Source organism: Lagopus muta, chromosome 8, assembly GCF_023343835.1.
Source record: "Lagopus muta isolate bLagMut1 chromosome 8, bLagMut1 primary, whole genome shotgun sequence".
NCBI lineage: Eukaryota > Metazoa > Chordata > Aves > Galliformes > Phasianidae > Lagopus > Lagopus muta.
The window spans coordinates 34,051,450-34,071,536 of NC_064440.1; the positions used below are offsets into that span (position 1 = coordinate 34,051,450).

General features: G+C 51.9%; 1 protein-coding gene across 13 annotated transcripts; it reads right to left on the reverse strand.

Annotated features, from left to right (window-relative positions):
* Positions 1-128: 128 nt before the first annotated feature.
* On the reverse strand, positions 129-19,886 carry MLPH (melanophilin). Of its 13 annotated transcripts, none has more exons than XM_048954112.1 (18): positions 19,692-19,814; positions 19,402-19,525; positions 15,318-15,539; positions 14,904-15,040; positions 13,931-13,969; positions 13,253-13,347; positions 12,602-12,730; positions 11,458-11,653; positions 10,836-11,002; positions 7,838-7,921; positions 6,656-6,847; positions 4,728-4,910; positions 3,504-3,638; positions 3,288-3,380; positions 3,070-3,132; positions 2,867-2,924; positions 1,846-1,943; positions 133-1,709 (listed from the first exon to the last, which is right to left on the reverse strand). In XM_048954112.1, exons 1-18 carry the CDS (start codon positions 19,777-19,779, stop codon positions 1,683-1,685), a joined length of 2,130 nt encoding a protein of 709 aa, XP_048810069.1. In that variant the 5' UTR covers positions 19,780-19,814; the 3' UTR covers positions 133-1,682. The 13 variants fall into 13 exon arrangements, with proteins under 13 accessions (XP_048810074.1, XP_048810075.1, XP_048810069.1 ...); XM_048954115.1 differs by lacking the exon at positions 19,692-19,814 and adding an exon at positions 19,826-19,886 and having other exon boundaries at positions 136-1,709; positions 3,483-3,638; XM_048954111.1 differs by having other exon boundaries at positions 145-1,709; positions 3,483-3,638; positions 7,853-7,921.
* Between the last annotated feature and the right edge of the window lie 201 nt (positions 19,887-20,087).

The window sequence follows — 20,087 nt, forward strand, 5'->3', positions numbered from 1 at the left end:
GGGTCGGGAGAGACGCGGTCCCTGCCCGGACGAGCAGGCGCACGGCCGCCTCCAAGCATCCCCTGCTCCGTGGGGCTGGAGCAGCAGCTGGGTACCCCTGACCGTGCTCACCCCGAGCAGTGCTGCACTGCTTTTCATGCTGCCCTCCAGCGAGGGGGCACAGCGGGGACAGCCGACCCCATATGGCCAAGTGCAAGGGGCTGCGTGGGGCCAGGGTTTAACCACAGCACCTGGGCAAAGGGGAGGGCGGGGAGACAAAGCATCCTTAGCCGCAGCATGCTGAAGGACGACACTGTGAAATAAACCTCCGGGTTCTGGACCCTATGTCAGCTTTATTGTGTGATGCAGTGTGCATATATAACCTCTACACAGAGCAGTAAATGTTAAAGCTACAACCTGAGCGATGCCTTATTTGTATGCTGCTGAGACTTACAAGGAAGGCTCCAGAGGGTCAAGAGTCTGCCTGACCACCTGAAAGGACTTGGCTTACTGCTGGAATCGAGTACAGCGAGAGGCATGGGGGTGAGGGTTGAACCATGGCACCAGAGCAAACCCACAGCATTGCTCAGAGCTCAGTGGAGCGCTGCAGGGATTTGTGCTCAGCTGCTGCAAACCAGCATGGTGCAGAGCCTCCACGGATGCTCGAGGGAGGGGGGACATGTGCATGTGTACGTGTACACCATGAACTGCTTGCAAGCTGGGGAAGGTAAAAGCAGTCACACTGCCATGAGTGTAACTCTTTCCATTTCTTCAACTTCAGAAGGATTTCACTTTAAAAAAGGAAAACTGGTAGGTAAGTTTCCAGCCTCACAGGACTGCTCGGGGATGACTGCAGGACTAATGTCTAAATAGTGAGTTCTCTGCTACGACCAAAGCTAAACCTTGTGAATTCATGCTAAAAGTAAAAGCAGAGATGGAGCTGAAGTTTTTAACAAAAATCTCCCCCTTCCCCCCCCTCTCTTCAGTTAGTGGAAGCAGAAAACAGCCAGCCTCAGAGAGTAGGAGGGTGCTGAGGGCCAGTGCAGCCTCCAGGGGACAAAGGCACACCTCCAGGGGACCTTTCTACAGACTAGAGAGAGCTTGGTGCTGGTTTTCTTCTGAGCCTGCTGATGGAACCTTGCAGGGAGAGAAGGCACCTTTGGTCAGACTGACCCCAAGCCATCTTCCTACTGGTGCAGTGAAAGCTGCTGCCTCTTCCCACAAGCCTCACCTCACTCCTGCTCCCCATATGAGCCCAGCTGCTTCAGGCAAGAAGCCTCAGTGTGTACCTACTGGGTTTAGTGCAAAGAGTCATTGGCCAAGAGCTTGCTAGGAGCAACACAGTGCAGCTCCCGTGCAGGGAAAGGAAGTGATGCCCCAGAGATGAGGCAGGACCAGTGCTGGGCTGCACATCAGGCCCTAGGACACTGTGCTTTACCGTGGGGACCCTTCCTCTGGCATCACCACCAGTGGTTCTCACAGTGTCCCTAGTGGAAGGGACAAGGAGAGCAGCATCCTGCCCAAACAGATGTTGTCCTCATGATTATCTGGCCATGTGTCTGCACTCCAGCAACTTGTTCCTCTCTCTTCCAGCTTCCAGGGGGATGTGGCCATGGGAGAAGGAGGGGCAAGCACTGGGGGAAGGCTGGGTGCTGAAGTCCCGCACTGTCACTGAAATGCAGTGGCGGGTGGGCATCCCCTCTTCAGGACAAGTGGGTCATCACTGGCTTCTGCAAGGCACAAGAGGCAAGGCATCAGCACCGCTGTCCCGTGACACGGACAGCATATTCCCTGTCCCTCCTGGGGCTCTGTGGGTTGGAGGGGAGCACTGGAGGATGGGGTACCACTGCCAGCCTGGCCACGTACCGCAAACAGACGCTCCACTCTCCTGTTCTTCCCATTGGGGTTCCTCTGCGTCAGCGAGCCGCGGTAAACCGAGTTGCGGTCAAAGGAGTCATCGAAGCCTGTAATGGAAGAAGAGGCATGAGGTGAGGCTGGGTAGTGCTCCAGCTCATGCAGAGGGGATTAGGCTCGCCCAGTGACGTCTGGCTTGATGGAGCATCTCTCTGTCTTCTTTGCAGGACTGACGTGTCCTTGAGGCTGCCTTTATGTGCCTGCCCATAGCATAGGATGGCCGAGGAGACCTTTACACCAGCCTGTGCCGGGGAAGCAGAGCTTTTAATTGTCTCATATGGGGAAACGCAATTCCTTCTTTGCATTAAGTGATCTTTCCCCTCCTTTCCTCCACTCATCTTCTATTTGGCGTTATCTGGAAGGAGAGCCATTCCTTCTGCCTGTAAGCGTATGAGGCAAGATAACGGAAATAGAAAAAGTCATTTCCTAATGGCATTTGCTGATATCGGTCAGGATGAAACTTTTCCTGTGATTGCCCTCTGCCACATGGGCTGCTGGGCTGAGTTTCAGGTCACGGCCTACTTTGAAGCACTCCCAAGCTGCCATTTTCCATGGCTTGGCTGCCAACCTCCCAGTGGGACCAGTGGCAGAGATGGGCAAATAGCAGGGCAAAGGATACCCTCCTCAGGGGAATCAGTGAGAAGAAATGGCTAAGGAAAGAAGCTTAGGTGGGGTGTTAAGGGCTAGTTTTGAAGGCAGAGCCACTAGGGTGGTAGAAGCCTGCACTGCAGAGCAGTGGCCCTTGGGGCAGGCAGTTGTCTGCCACCAAGACCTGTATGGCAGCCACCTCACCCTGTCCCCAGCACTGACCCTGATCCTCCACCACAGATGAGGTCTCCTCTGTAGCTGTGCTGGCAGGACACAAGCACAGGCAACAGCATTCCAAAAAGGGAGAAAATAGGAAGAGAGAGATAGAAATGACCGAGCATCTCATGAGCTGAGGTCATCCCATAGACAAAGTCGCAGCTCTTACCAGTGATCTCAAAGGGACTGTTGAACCTCCTCCTGAGGACCTGGGGCCCAGACATCGCCTGCAAGAGAGGGAAAGCAGTCTGTGGTGGGTAGGAAGACACAGGTGCATCCAGAGGATGCCCTCCTGCCCTTGCTGAGCACTCAAACCCACATCCTGGAACACGGGATTAAGGCTTAATAAACACATGCTAAACACCTACCCACCTTAACATCATCCAAAGACTCCCCTGGACTGCTGGTGGGGGTGGGGGAGCAGAGGTGGAAAGCCTGCAGACAGAAAAGGGGCACAGGTTCTCTGGGTTTGCTTCACCCCAAAGCAGCCTCCCATCTCATCCTCAGTGAGGCTCAGAGCAGCCAGGAAGGAGCTGGGAGCAGCCAGGCAGCCCCTCCCTGTGCTCACAAGCCCCCTCCTCCCCACTCACCTGCCCATTTGATTTCTTCCTTGCCTTTTCCACCGGCTTCACCGTCAGCCCCGCAGCAGACAGAGCTGCGATTCGAGATTCAATATCCGATATCTTTAAAGGGAGGGAAACAAAACAGGTGGGCAGCGTGTGGAAGACTGCCAACCAGCTTTGTTAGCTGGGCTGGAGGTGAAGTAGCTCCTGATGAGCCCTTACCTCGCTCTCTGCCTGCTGTACCTGCGCAGCTGCCGAGGCCACTTTGTCCTCCAGCTCCGACAGCTCCGAGTCGGTCGTGCCGCAGTGCCGAGCCCCTTCCTCGAGCTCTGACAGGGTTGTCTCCAGCTGATAGGCCTTCCCAGCAGCCAGGTAGACCTGGAATAAAAAGAGAAAAAAAGAATAGGTTGCACCATTAAGCTTCCTGCTTGCTCCTCCCCTTCATGTGAACACAGCCCCTGCTGCTCTTCTATGGCCCCTTCCTGCCCTGCAGCACCCTCAGTTCTGGCAGGGCTCTTTGTCACTGTGTGTCCCATTGGAAGGAGATGTGTTACTCAAGTGCTGTTACCGCCCCTTGGCTACTACTCAGATGCGAGAACCAAGCAAAGCAATTTAGTAGAAGTTAGATTGTCTGTGCAATAACATCAGAAGGCCACAGTTTTGCTGAATGATCCCAACATCTCTGTACTGCTAATGCATGGCCTGCTCCTCCAGCCCTCTCTGCTGGCATGCTGAGCGCCCACGTGTGCCATGTCCTATAGGTCCCCACTGACCCCATTGCAAGCCCTGAGGCAGAGTGTCCATAACCAAGTGCAATCATTCAGTTTATGAGTCACAAGGGCACCGTTTGCTGCTGGGCCATTAAACATCATTAAGCATCCTCAAGGCAAGTGGCATCCCTTAAAGTGCAACCGGTGGGACATGACTCACCAGGGACCCGAGGGAATGGTGGGATGAGCACATGGCTCCCACAGCCATGAGCAGGAGAAGCAGGAAGCCCAAAGTTTGCTCTTGCACCAGTCAGCCCTCCAAAGGAAGGAGCGTGGCTCACCTGGACAGCAGGAGGGGCTCAGCATCATCGGATGGGGCAGTGGGGATGTCAGATGGCATGGCTGGCAGAGCACAGATGTGATGCCCAAGCTCAGATCTCCAGCTACAGCACTCAGCTAGGAGGACCTTTGTGTCTATGAACTGTGAATAACCTACTGTTTGAGGCATATAAGAAAATCAGTGTGTCAACCCTCGGTTAATCCTTTTGAGGCAAACAGAACTCTTTCCTCCCCCTAAACTCTACCCTGAGCCTCACAACCTGCAGCTGGGGGGGTTGCATCCTTACATGTAGATGCTTGTGGTGCCCAACCTTTGACCTCCAGAATGCCTGCTAATAAGAAGCTTGGGGGGGGGGGGGTCCACTGTACTCCCTCCCCCAATTCCCTCCTTGCTCTCAGAGGCTCTGGGGAACCTTACATTTTCCTCAAGCTCACGGTATGCTTCAGCCGCCTCTTTCCCATTCTCCATGCTGAGATGCAGAGCACAGCCACCACTGCCCCAGCTCTGTCCTTGCAGTGACTCAGAGACCGCTTTCTCCGTGGCATTTATGGCTCTCAGTGCTTTGGCCGTGATTTCACTCAAAGCCTGAGCTGAGGACCTCTGTGAATGCCCAGTCAAAGTGCAGGAAGGGGTGAGGGAAAAAAGAAAAAAAAAATTTCATTATTTTGACGTGTGCTTGTAGTGTACAACTCAGCACAAGTAGGCATGGAGGGGCATCAGGCCTATAGCAGCCAGTGGAAGATAGAAAAGGGATAATGATAATGAAAGGGCTTAAGGGCTCTCTAGTGGGGCTGAAAACGTGGCTGCCCAGGGAGTGGTGGGGTCACCATCCCTGGAGATGTTCCAGAGCCATGGAGATGTGGCACTGAGGGACGTGATCAGTGGACATGGCAGGATGGGTTGGTGATCTTAGAGGCCTCTTCCAACCTGAATATTCAATGATTCTCTTACCCTTTCTTCTGCCAGGTTGGCTGGTTGTGATGCCGCAATGGAAAAGCGTGTAAGATGTTGGATTGCCCCACTGCCAGAACCTGGGGCTGATATCCTTACCTCCCACCTCAAGGAGCACTGACAGCTGTGATGCCTCTAAGTGCTGCCCTAGCCCTTTTGCTAGGTAAGCCATAAAGCACACGTAAAAATAGACCCAAGAAGCTCATCATCCCTCTCTCAGCTGATAATTCCCTAGAAACCAAGGAGATTGGGGTGATATGTGCACTGGAGACAAAGACAAACAGTTTTGTTTACCACTGCACGTATTTCCAGGCAAGCCACTCTGCAAAGAACCAGCTAACTCGGCCCAGATGACACTTTTATCACTTTATGGTGCCCTCATGGTACAGCAGAGTTTCACACCACAAACGCTGCTTTTATCTGAGTGCTCCCCCATTAGAAGCCTTTTTTCCTGGCTGGATGGGACTTGCATAGAAACCAACTGAAGATTACGTGAATTCCAGACCCAGGTCTGGATTTGGTCATGGAGGTGGTGCTGGGTTTCGTTAGGCTTTGTGCTCCCTGCTTCTGAATGCGCTCTGAACTCAGTTCTGATAACTGCAGATCATTTATGTCAGAAAGTCACTGGGTTTTCTCATGAGACACCCTTAGAAATCTCTCAAAAAAACCCCACAAGGCAGGTTGCTGTAAAAAAATAGGCACTGACACAGCCTTTAACCCAAACTCCTCCACCTGCACGTCACTGCAGTCAACTCTCACTCAGTTTTATGGTATTTGTTGCCTTTGCTCTGAGTGTCATTGCAGTGCAGAAGGCTGGATGTCTCTCTCAGCTTGGGAGCTGAACTGCGTAACCCCCATGTTACTTGCCTGACCTTCACCACTCTGTTTCGTGCTTATGGCCCTATTAGGGAATATGTGGGGAAAAATGGGACTGCTACAGGTCTGGAAGAGACATTTCAAGATGCAGCAGGCAGCTGCCAAGGGCTGCCAGTCCCAAATCGTCACTGAGCTCTTCTCTTCCCCTCTTCTCCATAGCATCCCTGTAATGGAATCCAGGCCCTGAGATAAGTGTGCAATACTCTACTGCATGGATGTGGATGTTGCACCCCTTCCCATGATGGGCAGTAGTCTTTCAGACCTCTAAGAGAATTTATTTTCAACTCTTTGATCAGTCTAGGAGAGCCTACAAGTCTTCCTAAGGTGAAAGGTCTAGATCCAATACCCTGGGACTTTTCTATTCCTAGCTGGACTTGATCTGTGTGGGTCATCCTTTCCACCTCAGAATGCTCTATGATACAGACAGTAGATCCAGACAAGCCACAGCCCTGGAGGCATCAAGCTGATGTGAGACAGAACAAGAGACCAGTCATGGTGCAAGTGAGGACACAGATTACCTTTCGAGCTTCATTGGCCACATCATCACTGGAGGAGCTCATCTCAGGTCTCTTCACTCCCTTCCTTTCTTCACGCTCCTCTTCTTCAGAAGAGACTTCTCTGTCGCTGATGTTGCTGGTGAACTCCTCCAGCTTCCTCTTCAACTCCTCCTCCTCAGCATCAGGATCAAGCTGGGACTCTGTGGCCGGAGACTGAAACAACAGTAGAAGTGAATTGTTCACACAGAATTTATTTGGTTTTGTTTTGTTTTTAAGGGGAAAACAACAAAAACCCCAAGGGATTAGGGACCAGAAATTACCACATTTTCATTTGTAGCCGTGGTATGGCTGGCAGCTCCAAGGACATAAACCCCCACCACCCAAAGGCAGTGCACCAGGCTGCAAGGAGAACCCCTGTTCCCTCAGCTGTGCTGAATCAGAGCCTCTCAGTACTGATTTGTGATGAGAAACACTCAGATTTACCAACAGGAACACCAAATAGCTGTCCCCGTTACAAGTTTTGGGAAGACATTACGTTGTTCCTCCCCCGTGCCTGAGGGACTGCTCTGTAATTATTACTATCCATCCCACTGAGTCATTAGCAGCCAGAGCACCTCATTGCAATGGGTTCACATGAAGGAAAAGTACACAGCCTAAAATTAGAGACCCAAAAAAATCAATGTTAAGCGACCTATGCATTCACAGATTCTGCATCCTCACCCAACTTTAACTTAATTTAGCTGTTTCCTTCAGAGCCTAATGGCATAGCAAGACAAGAGCAGCCCAGAAGAGATACAGAAGTCCTTCTTGACTCAGAGCTCTCATTTAAAATAACCAAATCACTTTTCTATACATAAAGATTGATTCTCCTAAGAGCACTCAACAGAGAATCAAAGTGAAACATGGTTTTCCTTGTGCAGAAGAGGCCTGGCACTAGCTTGCACAGGGACCCAGATGTCCTAGGTTAAGCTTGCCTCCATTTCTCTCCAACGATGCAACGCTTTTGCTATCTGAATCAAGAGGAGTTAAGCCCTTTGGGGAGCTGGGCCAAGCTTTTTTTTTTTTGCAGTCCCACTTTAGGGCTGCCCCTCCTCATCATGCTGCTTTTGGGGTGACCCAGAGTGCTGATTTCTCCCTGAAACTCTCTGATAATGAGGGGAAGGGGCCAGTGAAGCCCTCTCTCCCTTCCTGTTGCCCTGTTACCTCAGCAGAGCGCACCAGGATTTTTTCCTCCAAGCGGTTCAGCACGCGTTCAATCACTGACATGCGTTTGTTGAGCTCGTGAATCTAGAGGGAAGGAGAAAGAATAGAGAACAGACCAGCCACCATTGACAGGACAGTGGGAAAGGAGCCCAGGGTGCACGCAACCAGCAAAAGTAAAAAAAAGAATCACAGAAACACTAAGGTTGGAAAAGACCTTTAACATCATCTAGTCCAACCGTTGACCCATCCCCACCATTCTCACTAGCCACCTGTGAGAGACCAAGATACCAAAATATCACGTTGTGTTGGGCATCAGAGAGTGAAGGACTGTTACCCTGGGCACCCTGAGGAGCTTCACGAGGTGCAGAACCTCTCCTCAAAACTCAAAGTGATGCTACATCCATGGAATGCTGTAAGTCCCACCAGAGCATTGGGAGCTTCGGCGTGGTGACCACAAAACCTTCCTACCTTGGTCTTTTTCAACCTGCTCATGCACTTACCCCGTGATCCCCTGCTGAATACATCACTGGGAAAGGAAGGGGGTACAAGGGAGGAGTTTCCCATGAAAAATTCCCAATCAGAACACAAAACTGAAAGTTGTTCCCAACACACTTTGAAGTTTTTCTCGCTTCTCAATGCTTTGATCTGTCAGGATTCTCAACCCTCTTTTCCTCCTCCCTCTACCAGCTGAAAAGAGAGGAGGAATAAAGAGAAATAAGAATTCTGAAAATCACGGAGAAATGGCTTTCCAGGCTCAAGAGCCACGACAAATTTTTTTTGTGGTTAAATGACCAAAAGCATAAAAGGAACCTCTTCATTTTTCCTCCTTTCAGAAACGAATATTTTCTCTCCTTCAAGACTGGGCCTTCTCCTTTGATCTAAACAAATAAAACACAAATGATGTAAAATATTGCCCGTTCCACATGGATAAAATGCTGCATGCTGCATCACTCCTGCTCCGTGTGGCTGCCTCCCACTCAAAGGGGACGAGCAGCAAATGCAGTAAGTGAATGGAGCAACAAAGAGACGTGAGGGCTTCGCTTTGTTTTTGTAACATTTCCACCCTCTCACTGAGTTTTTGTGCTGGCTGGTGTTTGATTAATTAGATCCTCACAACAGCTTGCATCTGCTTAAGTGAAGATAGATGTAACAACCTGGCACCTGGGGAGAGCAAAGCGTTGCAATTACTGCCCCGAATTGAATGAGCCTTTAAGCAGCATTAAACCCACAGGCTGGAAGCAATCCACGCCAGCTCTAAGTGGTTTCTCACTATCATTGGGCCTGACTCTTGCAGCACTCTGGTGACAATGAGAAGCCTGTGATGGACCATAAACTTCAGGAGAGGGGATGGATGTGAGCTCAGCATCTGGTACTGTCTGCACGTCCTGTAAGCAGCAGCTCAGAGAGGTCGGAGCACAATGCAGAGCTGGCTGTTGGCAGGTTACAGGGAGAAGAAGAGCTGGTTTTCATTCTCCTTCCTGAGCAAGGCTGGCTTTAGTGCCCAGTTATCCCCATGCAAAGCAAGGTGCACCCCAATAGGGTGCATCCCATTAGGGGCTGGTCCACCTGCTCTGCTCTCTGAACGACAAAGACTAGTGAATACATCTCCACTAAAACACTTCAGATGAACCAACTTCAGCTTATTTCTGTGCTTTAAGAGCTGCTCTGGCTTTCTCTCCCCTTTGGGCTCCTCTTGGCTTCTCCTGGGCTAGTGGTAGCAGCCATACCTGTGTTGCTGTGGGGTTAATGGGCCAGCACAGAGCCCCGTTTCCTCCTGCTGGGCAAGGGGCAGGCTCTGCTAGCTGTTGCTAGCTGTAAACCCATCAGCCACATAAAGGGCAGGAAGGATGAACAGCTACTTAAGCTAATGAACGATGCTGGCATACAAACAAATGGGGCTGAATCGGGAATTAGGAGATCCCTTGTAACCATTAGGTGCCACCGATGCCTTCATGCTGTTGTGACAGCAAAACACCAGGCACACTGCTCTCAAACCAGGGCTGGGAGAGGAGATGAAGGAAGTCATCTGGAGTACCGGTGGGAATTTGGCCCCATTTCCCCACTGCAAAGCACTGTGCACATTTCATGCCTAACGTACTGTGGGCTCATTAACGACACCCAGGCTGAGCTTTCTCCATTTGCAGTGGGCTGGAAAACAAAGCACGTCCACCCATTTGAACATATGCTGAGAGAAATAAAGGCCAAAGGACAGATGCCCCCACGGAGGCACACAGAGCTCAGCAGCACCCAAGATGTGCACAGCTGTAAGTGGAACCAGCACACTTCTCCCCTTGGAAATCTGTGTGGTCAGACACCAACGTGCATTTTGCTGCTGAAGAGGGTCAGGGAAGGCTTAACCGTTCTCATCCTTTCTCAAAGGTGATGACGAGAACTGCAGGTCCTCACTTGACAATTAAAACAAGCGCACAGCCTTCCTGACACCCTTCTCTAGGCTGTTCCCCTATTATCACATGGCAGAAATGCATGACAGGTCAGCCTGTCCCTGTCCTACTGAGGCCGGAACGCTCCATGCTGCTGAAGAATAGGATCTCAGGGCTGATTAAACATTCCCCTCCAAGCCTTGATCATAAAGCCCATTCACCTGATGAATGAGGACACGTAAAACTATAGGTAGCGTGCAGATTAATGGGGGCAGGCTGGAAATTAACAGCATTGAAGGCAGGCTTGTTACTGCATCAACAGCGGGTACAGTTTCTCCCAGCCATGACCATAGAAGTAGAAGGGCTGATGTGAGGAATACTGTGTAATATTAATAGGACAGAGAAAAGCCTGATCTCTTCACCATGAGGAATGGATGAGCAGAAAACACACCTTCCCACGTTCCCAGCCTGACTTCCCATTTCATGGCCACCTCTGCATAGCCCAGAGGGCTGAGCACGGCCTGGGCATTCATCCACCTGGTGCCACACAACCACCATGCAACACCAAGCAGATGTGACAGCTTCTAGGCCACCCCACAGGTGGCACTGTTTGGTACCTGACTTCCCGAGCTGTGGCTGATGTTCTCCTGGGAGGAGGCTCTGCTCCGGCGTTTCAGGTGGTGAGGCAGGCAGGCAGCGAGCTTTGGGGCTCCCTTCACATCCTCATCAGAGGTGTCCATGTCTGCAGAGTAGGGGGACCGGGGCTGCTCCACCCAGGGGCTGCCTTTGGAGGGAGAAGGCTTCAGTATGAGGACTCAAGAGATTCACAGCCCCTAGCACAAAGCCCTGGACGTCAGTCCCATCCCTCAGACAAGCAAATAAGCAGGTCAATTTACTCCTTCTAGTGGAGTTGCAAGCAGAAGTTCAGCCTGCAGCTCCATCCACCTAAACAGGGTGCTGCTGAGCTACAGGTGGGCACGAGGAACATTCCCCTCACCCCCTCAGATCTCAAGCAGCTGAGACCCTCAATAAAACCTGCTCCTGCCTCTTCAGTCATGTTGCAGCCCAGGTTTGGGCTCCTCATTCAGTTTGGGTGCTGGGAGCAGTTTATCCACACGGAGCATAACTTATGAAAGCAGGGAGGGCATCTTCCCAAGGTGCAATGAGGGCTGGAGAGATCTCTTGGGTAGCTCTTACAGGCACTTTTCCCTAGCAGGGTGCTGGAACCCAGACACTTACCAGGCTTTGAACTTCTGTCCAGGCTCCGTCTGCGTGCATTGAGCGTGAGTCGAACCTCTGTGCTGAAGTGCTGCTCCGGAGGGCTGAGGTGCTGCTCCTGCTCCCTCAAGATGTGGAACACAGCTGCCAGGTCAGCCTCCTCCAGCCGGGGCTCTCGGGGAGCATCCTCAGCTGGGCCAGAGAAATCTGGGAAGGACTGAGAGACGGGGGCTGATGCTGGGACCGCCCTCCCCACCTCCCCAAGCAGTTCCTAGCTTTGTCCTCCAATAGCTGCACGGATTGACCCTTTATAACACTGATTTCAAGCAACCTGGCTTACAGGCTTTTTAATCTTAAGGCTGAGCAATATTTCAGATGACTGCCAGGGGGCACTGTTAGTTTCTATGAGAGCCAGGCATCTGTCAGGCTGACTTGGGCCCCAAGATCCAACCTTTAAAGCATCACACACTTTGACTTGCAGCGTCGCAACAGCCATCTACTTCTCAACAACCAATACATCGACTTTGTATCAGCCCTCCTTATGCCTGCATTAAATTCCACAGCATAAGGGCAAAACGTAGGTAAAGGACGTACATATCTATGTAAAGAAAGATTGAACCTGCCCATTTGTCCCAAATCCTGTCTGTATTCTCCCAACCAGCTGGCACAAAGCAGTTATTTGTGCAGTTTTTTTGTGCCCCACGTTCTCTCCTCTGACAGATGGGGACTTTCCCCCCCCCTCCCCCCTCTGGCCATGCAGGATTCCTCTTCTGAACCTCACACACAAAGCTACCAGCAAACCACATCCCCAGTGCATGCGGGAAAGCAGCCCCAATCTGGATTGGATGATGGGAGAGAAAGCTGTTTTCAACATTCCTTAAGTGCTGAACGTTCTGCTCCCAAACACTGGCTGGAAGCTAGGGTGTCCCACAGCCCTGGGACAGCACAGCAAATAGCCAGCAAAGAGATCAGCCCAAATCTGGAAGGAGAGGTGCAAGAAAGTCCTCACCACAGCCAGCTCTCCTGCTTCTGACTCAGGGTTTGGAATGGAAGAAGAAATAGCAGTGCTCTGCACAGAGATCGGCACCACAGCTTCCCAAAGCCACCGTGCAACCCTACAGCCAGAGCAGCAGGAGGAGGACAGAGAAAAAGGCAAGCCCAGTACCTGGAAAGCATCAGAGCTGATGGCCACTGGAGAGAGCTGGGCAGATTGGCGGCGAGACTGGGCAGAGTACTCCGAGTCCAGCTCGAAATCAAAGGGGTGCACGGACAGCAGGCGCTTTGTCTTGCGCATCTTGGCGTGGAAAATGGGAGAAGGGAAAACTCAGCTGGCTTCCATGGAAAGCAGAAGGAGCCCTCGCCTGCTTCGTTTGCAGAATCTGTTTGTGGGAAGCTCTCAGGATGGGAAGCTCCCACTTTTCCTGGAGAACACTGGGTTCTCAGGAGTATCCTGCTTGCAGGGAGCAGTTACGTGAGACTGCTGGGACTGAACTCAAAGACCTGGTTTCCTGGGTCTCTGCATCGAGACTGTGGCCATAAGCAGACAGCAAGATGCTCTGCTGGCAAGATTGCTCTGGAGGCAAGATGAGCAGCTGAACCCCTCAGAAAGAGGCTCAGGAGCTGCTCTTGGGGCCTGAAGCAGCTCCATACCTCCGATCCTGGGAGCAAACCTCCCCAGATACGGGGAAAGCCACGAGCTGGTCTGGGAGTGGGGCTGGCATCAGGAAGCAGAGCAGAGAGCAGTACCCAGCCACCACCACCCAAGGCAGGCTACAGTGCAGCCAGAAGGGTGAGTGGCTGCAGGGGAAGCCCTTACTCTGTTGTAGCACTCTGCTTCAGCTCCGTGGAGCACATCATCCTCATCACCACTGTCATCCCCAGTGCCACCATTGGCAGGGTGCTGGCATTCACCTGGAGGAGACAAAGGTATGGTGAGCATGGGCAGCTCCTGCACCGTGACCCTGGGGCAGGCAACCCCCTGCCCTGGTGTCCCATCAGTGCATGTCAGGAAGACTGATTCTGAAACACCTCCTTCAATTTTTATTATTTGGCACGCTGCACTGTGGCTCCTGTCTGGCACAAATAAAAGGAAGGGGACAACGGAAAGAAAAGGAACAAAAAAAATCCTCTTGGAAGAGCAAAATGTCCCATGGCAAGATTGACCCTCCCTGCAAGAAGAACACAGCCCAAATCCACAAATTCAGCGCATTTGTTACGAACACAGCCAGCTTCAAGCACATGACATGGATGCACTGAGATCACAGTGAGTTCTCGCAAGCCACAAGTTTGGCAGGCAACAAAAAGCCCTGTTGTTTCAGAGTCTGCCCTCAGAAGCCCCAAGGGTGCTGCAGGGCAGAGGATGAGCAGCGAGGCTCCTTGTCCCAGCCACACTGAGCAGCTCCAGGGTATCCACAACCGGAGGGAGCAAAAAGAACAACAGCAGCAACCTCCATCTGACTGCACAACACACACTGCAGTTCTCTTTTTGACTTACTGTTGATGTCTGGCAGGCTGTAAACTCTGTCATGAAGACCTGAACAACAAGAGGAATAAAAAAAAAAAAGGATAAATAAATGTTTTCTCTAGGTAGCTTGCACAGAACAAGCCTCAGAGCAATGCTTAAGCACAGCTCTCAGTCTCTAGCCATCACAAGGCACAGCCAACAAAGGCTCTTTGGAGAGAACAAAGCATGTGCTTAGAGACATAGCTTGACTTGGAAGATCAAGTTGTATATTGGGCACAGTATCTTCTCAGAAAGAGCAGTGATGCAGTGGCACAGCTGTCCAGGGGGTGCTGGGGTATTCCATAACTGTGGAGATGTGGCACTGAGGGATGTGGGCATGGTGGGGTGGGTTGGGGTTGGACGTAGGGATCTTAAGTCTTTTCCAACTGGAATGGTTCTGTGATTCTCTTATCCTTCTTAGATATAAAAAGGAATCTCAGAAACGCATGCCACAATAGTTGTGCTGGTGCCAAAGAAAGCAGACCAGCTGCAGAGGTGGCAATCACAGCCGGGTAGACAAACCACAGCCGGGCACAGGCAGAGCCGAGGTGCCAGGACAGGCTTTGAGCCTGGCACTCAGTGCCCCCTGCTGACAGCGGCTGCTGCATGCACGCACAGCGCCCAGGCTCAAACCTCAGACCCTAAAACCCCAAGGGCTCGGCATGGCTGCTGCAGGTTTTGTGCCTGCTGGCTGTACGTGCCAGACAGAGACGTGAAAGCAGGGAGCTGAAGCTGCTCCATCAACCACGCGGCAAGCCTGCAGGCAGCCAGCACAGCCAGTTGTTCAGCAAATTCCTCAGCAAGCTATGTAAGTCAAGGCGAGAAAGTTAACCCCAGCTGAAGACAGAGCTTGGACATCCTACCCTGCTGTTTCATGGGTATCAACACTAAGTTCTCTGGCTGGCATCCCTTCGGGTGCCTGCCCAGCTTGCAGGACAGCAGAAACCCCGGCGCTTGTCCTTACCTAGAAGAGCTGAATTCCCCTTCTGCCCTGGCTGCAGCCTGCCGTAGAGGGACTGCAGCACCTTGGCACTTCCAAACCTCTTGAAACGGGACCGCACGTGCTCGTAGTACCACTCGAGGGAACCAATCTTCACCACCCTGCCCCAGGAGGAAGCACATAGAGGTGAGGCAGCCTTGCCAAAACAGACCCTCACCCCACTCCCACCCCCGCTGAGCAGAAGGATCACCCTAAGGGTATGGGGAGCAAGCAGAGGATGCAGAGGAAGGAGACCAGCACGAAGCTGTCCCTGTTCATCACAAGGGAGTTGGACTGGGTGACCTTCAAAGGCCCCTTCCAACTGAACGATGGCAAACAGAGCGTGGGGCTGAGACTGCAGAAACTCTCCATCCCGATGCCCCAGCACAGTGCCCCTACCTGGAGAGGCGGCAGGGGTCACAGACCCAGCCCTGCTCCCTCTTGTTGTAGCGGCTGCAGCTCTTGCAGGTGTAGAAGCGGCAATCCAGGCACTGCCGCTTGCTGTTCAGCAGGAACTTGAAGGGCTGCAGGCAGTGCACGCAGTGCGTTTCGTTCAGGTGGGACTGGTGGGTCAGGAACTCTCTCTTGCTGCTTTCCTGGTCTATCTTGCACTTCAGGTCCCTGCAGATGCATCCCAAAAACAGAGGGGCGAGCATTAGGTGGTGAAATGGCATCCAACAGCAGCTCCCTCCTGCTCCCAGCCCCGGACACCTGCAGTAACCCCAAGGAAATCAATGCTACCACTCTGATTTTTGCATCACTCTATCCATGAGCAGATCCCTCCACTGATACGTTTTCATCCTGGATGCCTTTGCCCAGCACGCAATATCATTTCGGTGAGCTCTGAAGCTTCTCTCACATGGTAAACCCAGTAAAGCTCAATCAGCCTAGAAAACGATTTTTCAGGGATCACCTCGAGTCCCACAGCTGGTGGAAACAGCTGGAGGGCAAATTAATCAATAACCTATCACAGGGTAAAATTGTGCCCAGCTGAGCAAGGCAGCAGGCTCCACATTTCAGAGCAGGTCCCTGTGCATCAGGATTTGCTGCTGCCACATTTCAGATCAGACTTGGCTGTATTAAAAATTGGTCCTTTTTGCTGCACAGGGCATCTCTTTGCCACCAAGCCTCAAAATGCATTTCAACCCAAACCTTTAGGGGCTGGAGGCTTTACCCAAAGGCTTTCTGTTTGTTCTCTGTGCTAGCCCAGGTATGTTTGCCCTCTGGGCTACGGTTACAAGGTGGTGTTTGACTTGCAAGAGGCCCTAGCAGGCTTGTTTTCCATCTGGGCAGGGTGAGGGAGCTGCATTTTGCAGGGCAGAAATTGGCCAAGACCAGAAAGCTCAAGCAACCAGGAGGCTTTGCACTGCATCTGGTCACCTGCACCACTGCAAAGCTTCCCCTCTGGAGCTTCCTGATGGAACAGCTTGCACTCACAGCGGAACACAACACGTGAAAATAAGCAGTAAGCTTACATGCAGCCACATAAAACAAACCCCAAAACACAAAACCCACCCAGCTGCAGGCTGTGGCAGCCTCACAAACCACCTTCTGAGCACACAGGCCAAGAAAGCAGGTACTGCACAAACCCAAACTGATCTTAATCCCAGTGGCACAACAGCATTCAGTCCGGAAGAGCAAACAGCAAACAACAAGGAAGAAGAAAGCTTCCCAGGGACACTGCTTGCCTTTGAACTCGTGGCACACTGCGTTCATCCATGGCTTCACCAGAAGGGCTGCAGGTTTGGGTGCTGACCCCAAGCCGTGGGCTGCACTCAGCGTTCCTTTGCCACCCTGCACCCAGGCTGCTTCCAGCAGGATCCGATCTTTCCCTGGACTGCCTTTTCCTGTTCTCAGAGCCAGTCGGACCCCTTCGCTTCCCCTCCCTCGCCCTCGAGAGCTGCTAAAGGAAGGACAAGCCTCAGCCCAACCGGTTTAAAACCTGCATGCCTCCGTCTGTCCGTCCCGGCAGCCCATCCTTGTGCTGCTCTGCTCAAAGTGAACCAGCAGCAGGGAAGTGGGGAGATGCCAATTGCTCAGTCCCTAAAGCATGGGGCTCTGGCAGCAAGCTTTATGGAAGGAGGCAACGAGATGCCCCGCAGAGGCTGCTCCTGAATTCCTCAGGCACATATTTCTGCGGTATCTGGGCAGCTGAAGCCTTTGTCCACATTGGGTGAATTGCTTCTGACAAAAAACACAGAGGAGGCTGAAAGGGAAGAAAAAGACCAAGTGGGGGAACATTCCTTCAAGGCTTGCATGTTGAGACAGGTCCTGGGAACCAAGTGGGGATGGTCAGAGCAAAAGGAGCAGGATCAATGGGATTCTTCCATCATGTCCCAGCTTGTCACATGCAGAAAACACTCATGTATCCTCCTGTCCAATATGCAGGTACAGGGCAGGCTTGCCCAGCACACCGGATGGTCTGGTATGGCCTGGCTTTATAGGGATACCTGCTGTACCATAAATCTATACCAGCTTTAGCTTGGTGGAAACAGAGAGCTGGGTTGGTGAGCCCACACACACACCTCTGGCTGGGTGACACGCTTGTACTGAAAGATGTTGGCACTCGGGACGCCTGTGATGCAGGAGAGGTCAAAGCACACTCACCCATTTTCACAGAATGAATTTCAATCACGTTTATCGCTTCCTGCTCGCACAAACCAGGCAAACAGGACTCGCTATCCTGCCAGCAGCTAAATGGATTCCTCTCACTTTGGACCCAACCTTCCTGCTGCCTTCAGCTTTGTTTGTGGGGCCAGTCCCTGTTTTGAAAAACCACACGCACCAGCAGCACCTTTCTTTGTGCTCAGAGCTCACTAAATACCTGTCTGCCCCGTAAAGCCTCAGCAGTGCCAGGCCTCACAGAGTTAATGCAGATCCTCTGTGGGGCAGGAAGCAGCTAATGGAGCAGAACAGGGCATTTAAAGGTTGCAGCATTCCAGAAGCACCTCTGAGCTCTGCAGTGCTCGTCAAAATGGAAAGCTAAATATAAAAGCAATAAGTACTGTGACAGGGCATTGCAGCACTTTGCATCTCAGGTGGGAAGCAGAGGAGCACACAGAAATAAGCTGGGACCACAGGATAGCCCAGCTTTTCCCCTTATTCTTTAGTTATTCCTTTTTTCTTTACCCTACCCGAATTCGGTGCTTTCCTCTGCCTCATCCCAACCCTGATACTTTCCTCTTTGGAGGCTCAAGGGCTCAGCTGTAGCTGTGCTGACCAACAACCAGTCAACATTCCCTATGGGACCCATGCAGGGCACCCAATTAAGCCAGTCTGGCGCCAGGTCAAGTCAGCGAGGAATTCACATCGCCCACTGCTTTGCTGAAGGGCACAGCAATGTCTGTCCCCACCCCCCTCCTCTAGGCAAAGCACAGCTCTGTCACACAGGAGACACTTTCCCTTTCCAGTAATCACATGTTTTCCAGCACCCTTGTCTGGTCTGCGTCCTGCTTTGGAGCTACCAGCTACAGGACGGTGATGATAGGGAATTCTCTCTTCCTCCCACACTGTAATCAGATATGTAATCAGCAGACTCCAACATTTCCAGCTCAGAGCTCATGGTGAATGGCACACCCCACCCACCCTGCTCAGCATCCTTCGTGCAGGCGGTGAATAGCATCACTCAGCCCAGCTGATGGGTGCATGCAGGAATTGTGGCTGGGCAGGGGCTCTTATTCCTGGTTAATCGCTGCTAAGGTGCCTGGCCAGATCAACAGGGAGTTCTCAGAAGCATGAGGAAACCCACTGCAGGCAGAGGAACCTGTTTTCCCACCAGCTGTCACTGTATCACGAAGCACATCACACAATTAAAGCACAGCATCTCCCATTCCATGAAAAGGGAACTTTAAAACTCACTTGCTTACCTCACCACTGAAAACAACATTGTTTTCTTACACACACTTGGGAAAAACCTGCCTTAAATCCTCGCTTGGGCTGCAACAGGGCTGCTAAGTCCTTTTCTTTTCAGTGTGTGCATCAATTTGTAGTTCAGTGACTTTCTATTTCACCCCAATCTCCCTGAAGTTGCCCCAGCACAGCACAGGCTGCCACAGAGGGTATTTCAGCCTCCTGACAACTGCTGTACTCCCCTCAGTTATTTTCCAATGGTCCTTCAGGTGTCCATAAGCTCCCAGGTCTCACTATATTGCAGAGAATCATCCACCTGGGGTTAGAACTAGATGACCTTTAAGGTCCCTTCCTACCTAAGCCATCCTATGATTCTATTCTGTGAAGTGTATGAGAGCTCCCAAAACAACACTGTGGCAGAGAAACCCACTTAACTGCGGGAAATGGAACCCAGCAGCCAGTGGAGTGCACTGAGCAGGCTGCCCCATCACCTGCCCTGGTTACACAGCTGATAACATCACCTATCAATCACTACATTCAGTTTACAGCTCCGTCCTCCTCACCCACTGCTTTATCCATATCCAACACGAGATGAAGGAGCCTATATCTCCCATTGGCAGGCACAGGTACTCACTCCAACCGCTCCTCCTCTTTCTTCCGCAGGTCGAAGTCACGCTGAACCACCTCCCAGACATGCTTGGCCTCCTCATCGGTCAGCTTGGAGAGATCCAGCTTCCTCCCCATCTTGCACGACGAGCCTAAGTGACAACCAGAGGCATTCCTACGGCCGGCCCCGTTACCCGACACACTGCTGGGCCCCACCTCCGTGACCGCCCCAAAGAATGGGGCCGCGGGCAGGCGAGCTGGCTCCTGCCAGCCCCACACCTCATCCGCCCAGCTGGGTTAAAGGAAGCATTGACTCACTGCCAAACCACTCGTGTTGTGCAGGGAGCGTAGATCCAACAGGTCTTAAAGCACCTCCCCAAGGAAAGCAAGCACGGAGGCAGGGCATAAGCAAGGGCCAAGCATCCCACCACCAGCACTGCTCTGTGCCCCACCTTGCCTCTTAAAACCAGCAGCTTTAACGAGGGAAATGGGAACGAATGGGTGCCCAAGCTACGCTGTCTGCCCTCCCAGAAATTTGGAGAATATCAGCTGCGCCAGGAGCAAATAGCTTAATTAGTAGGCAGCTCTCCTCTCATTTACTGTTATCAAGAGAAGATGGTTTGACAGGATTTAAAAAAAAAAAAAAAAAAAAAGCCAAACAAATGCTAAGCATGTCATGTACCTGGAGGAATATATTTAAATTGCAATAATCCA

What these genes read in the sequence shown, in the direction of transcription:
- MLPH (XM_048954110.1), bottom strand. Translation starts at nt 19,779, where the DNA reads ATGCCCTGCCTCCGTGCTTGCTTTCCTTGGGGAGGTGCTTTAAGACCT. An exon ending in GACCCCTGCCGCCTCTCCAG is followed by an intron (nt 15,041 to 15,317) that starts GTAGGGGCACTG and finishes CTCCTGGGGCAG; the next exon opens with GGTGGTGAAGATTGGTTCCC. An exon ending in GGGGAATTCAGCTCTTCTAG is followed by an intron (nt 13,970 to 14,903) that starts GTAAGGACAAGC and finishes CTTGTTGTTCAG; the next exon opens with GTCTTCATGACAGAGTTTAC.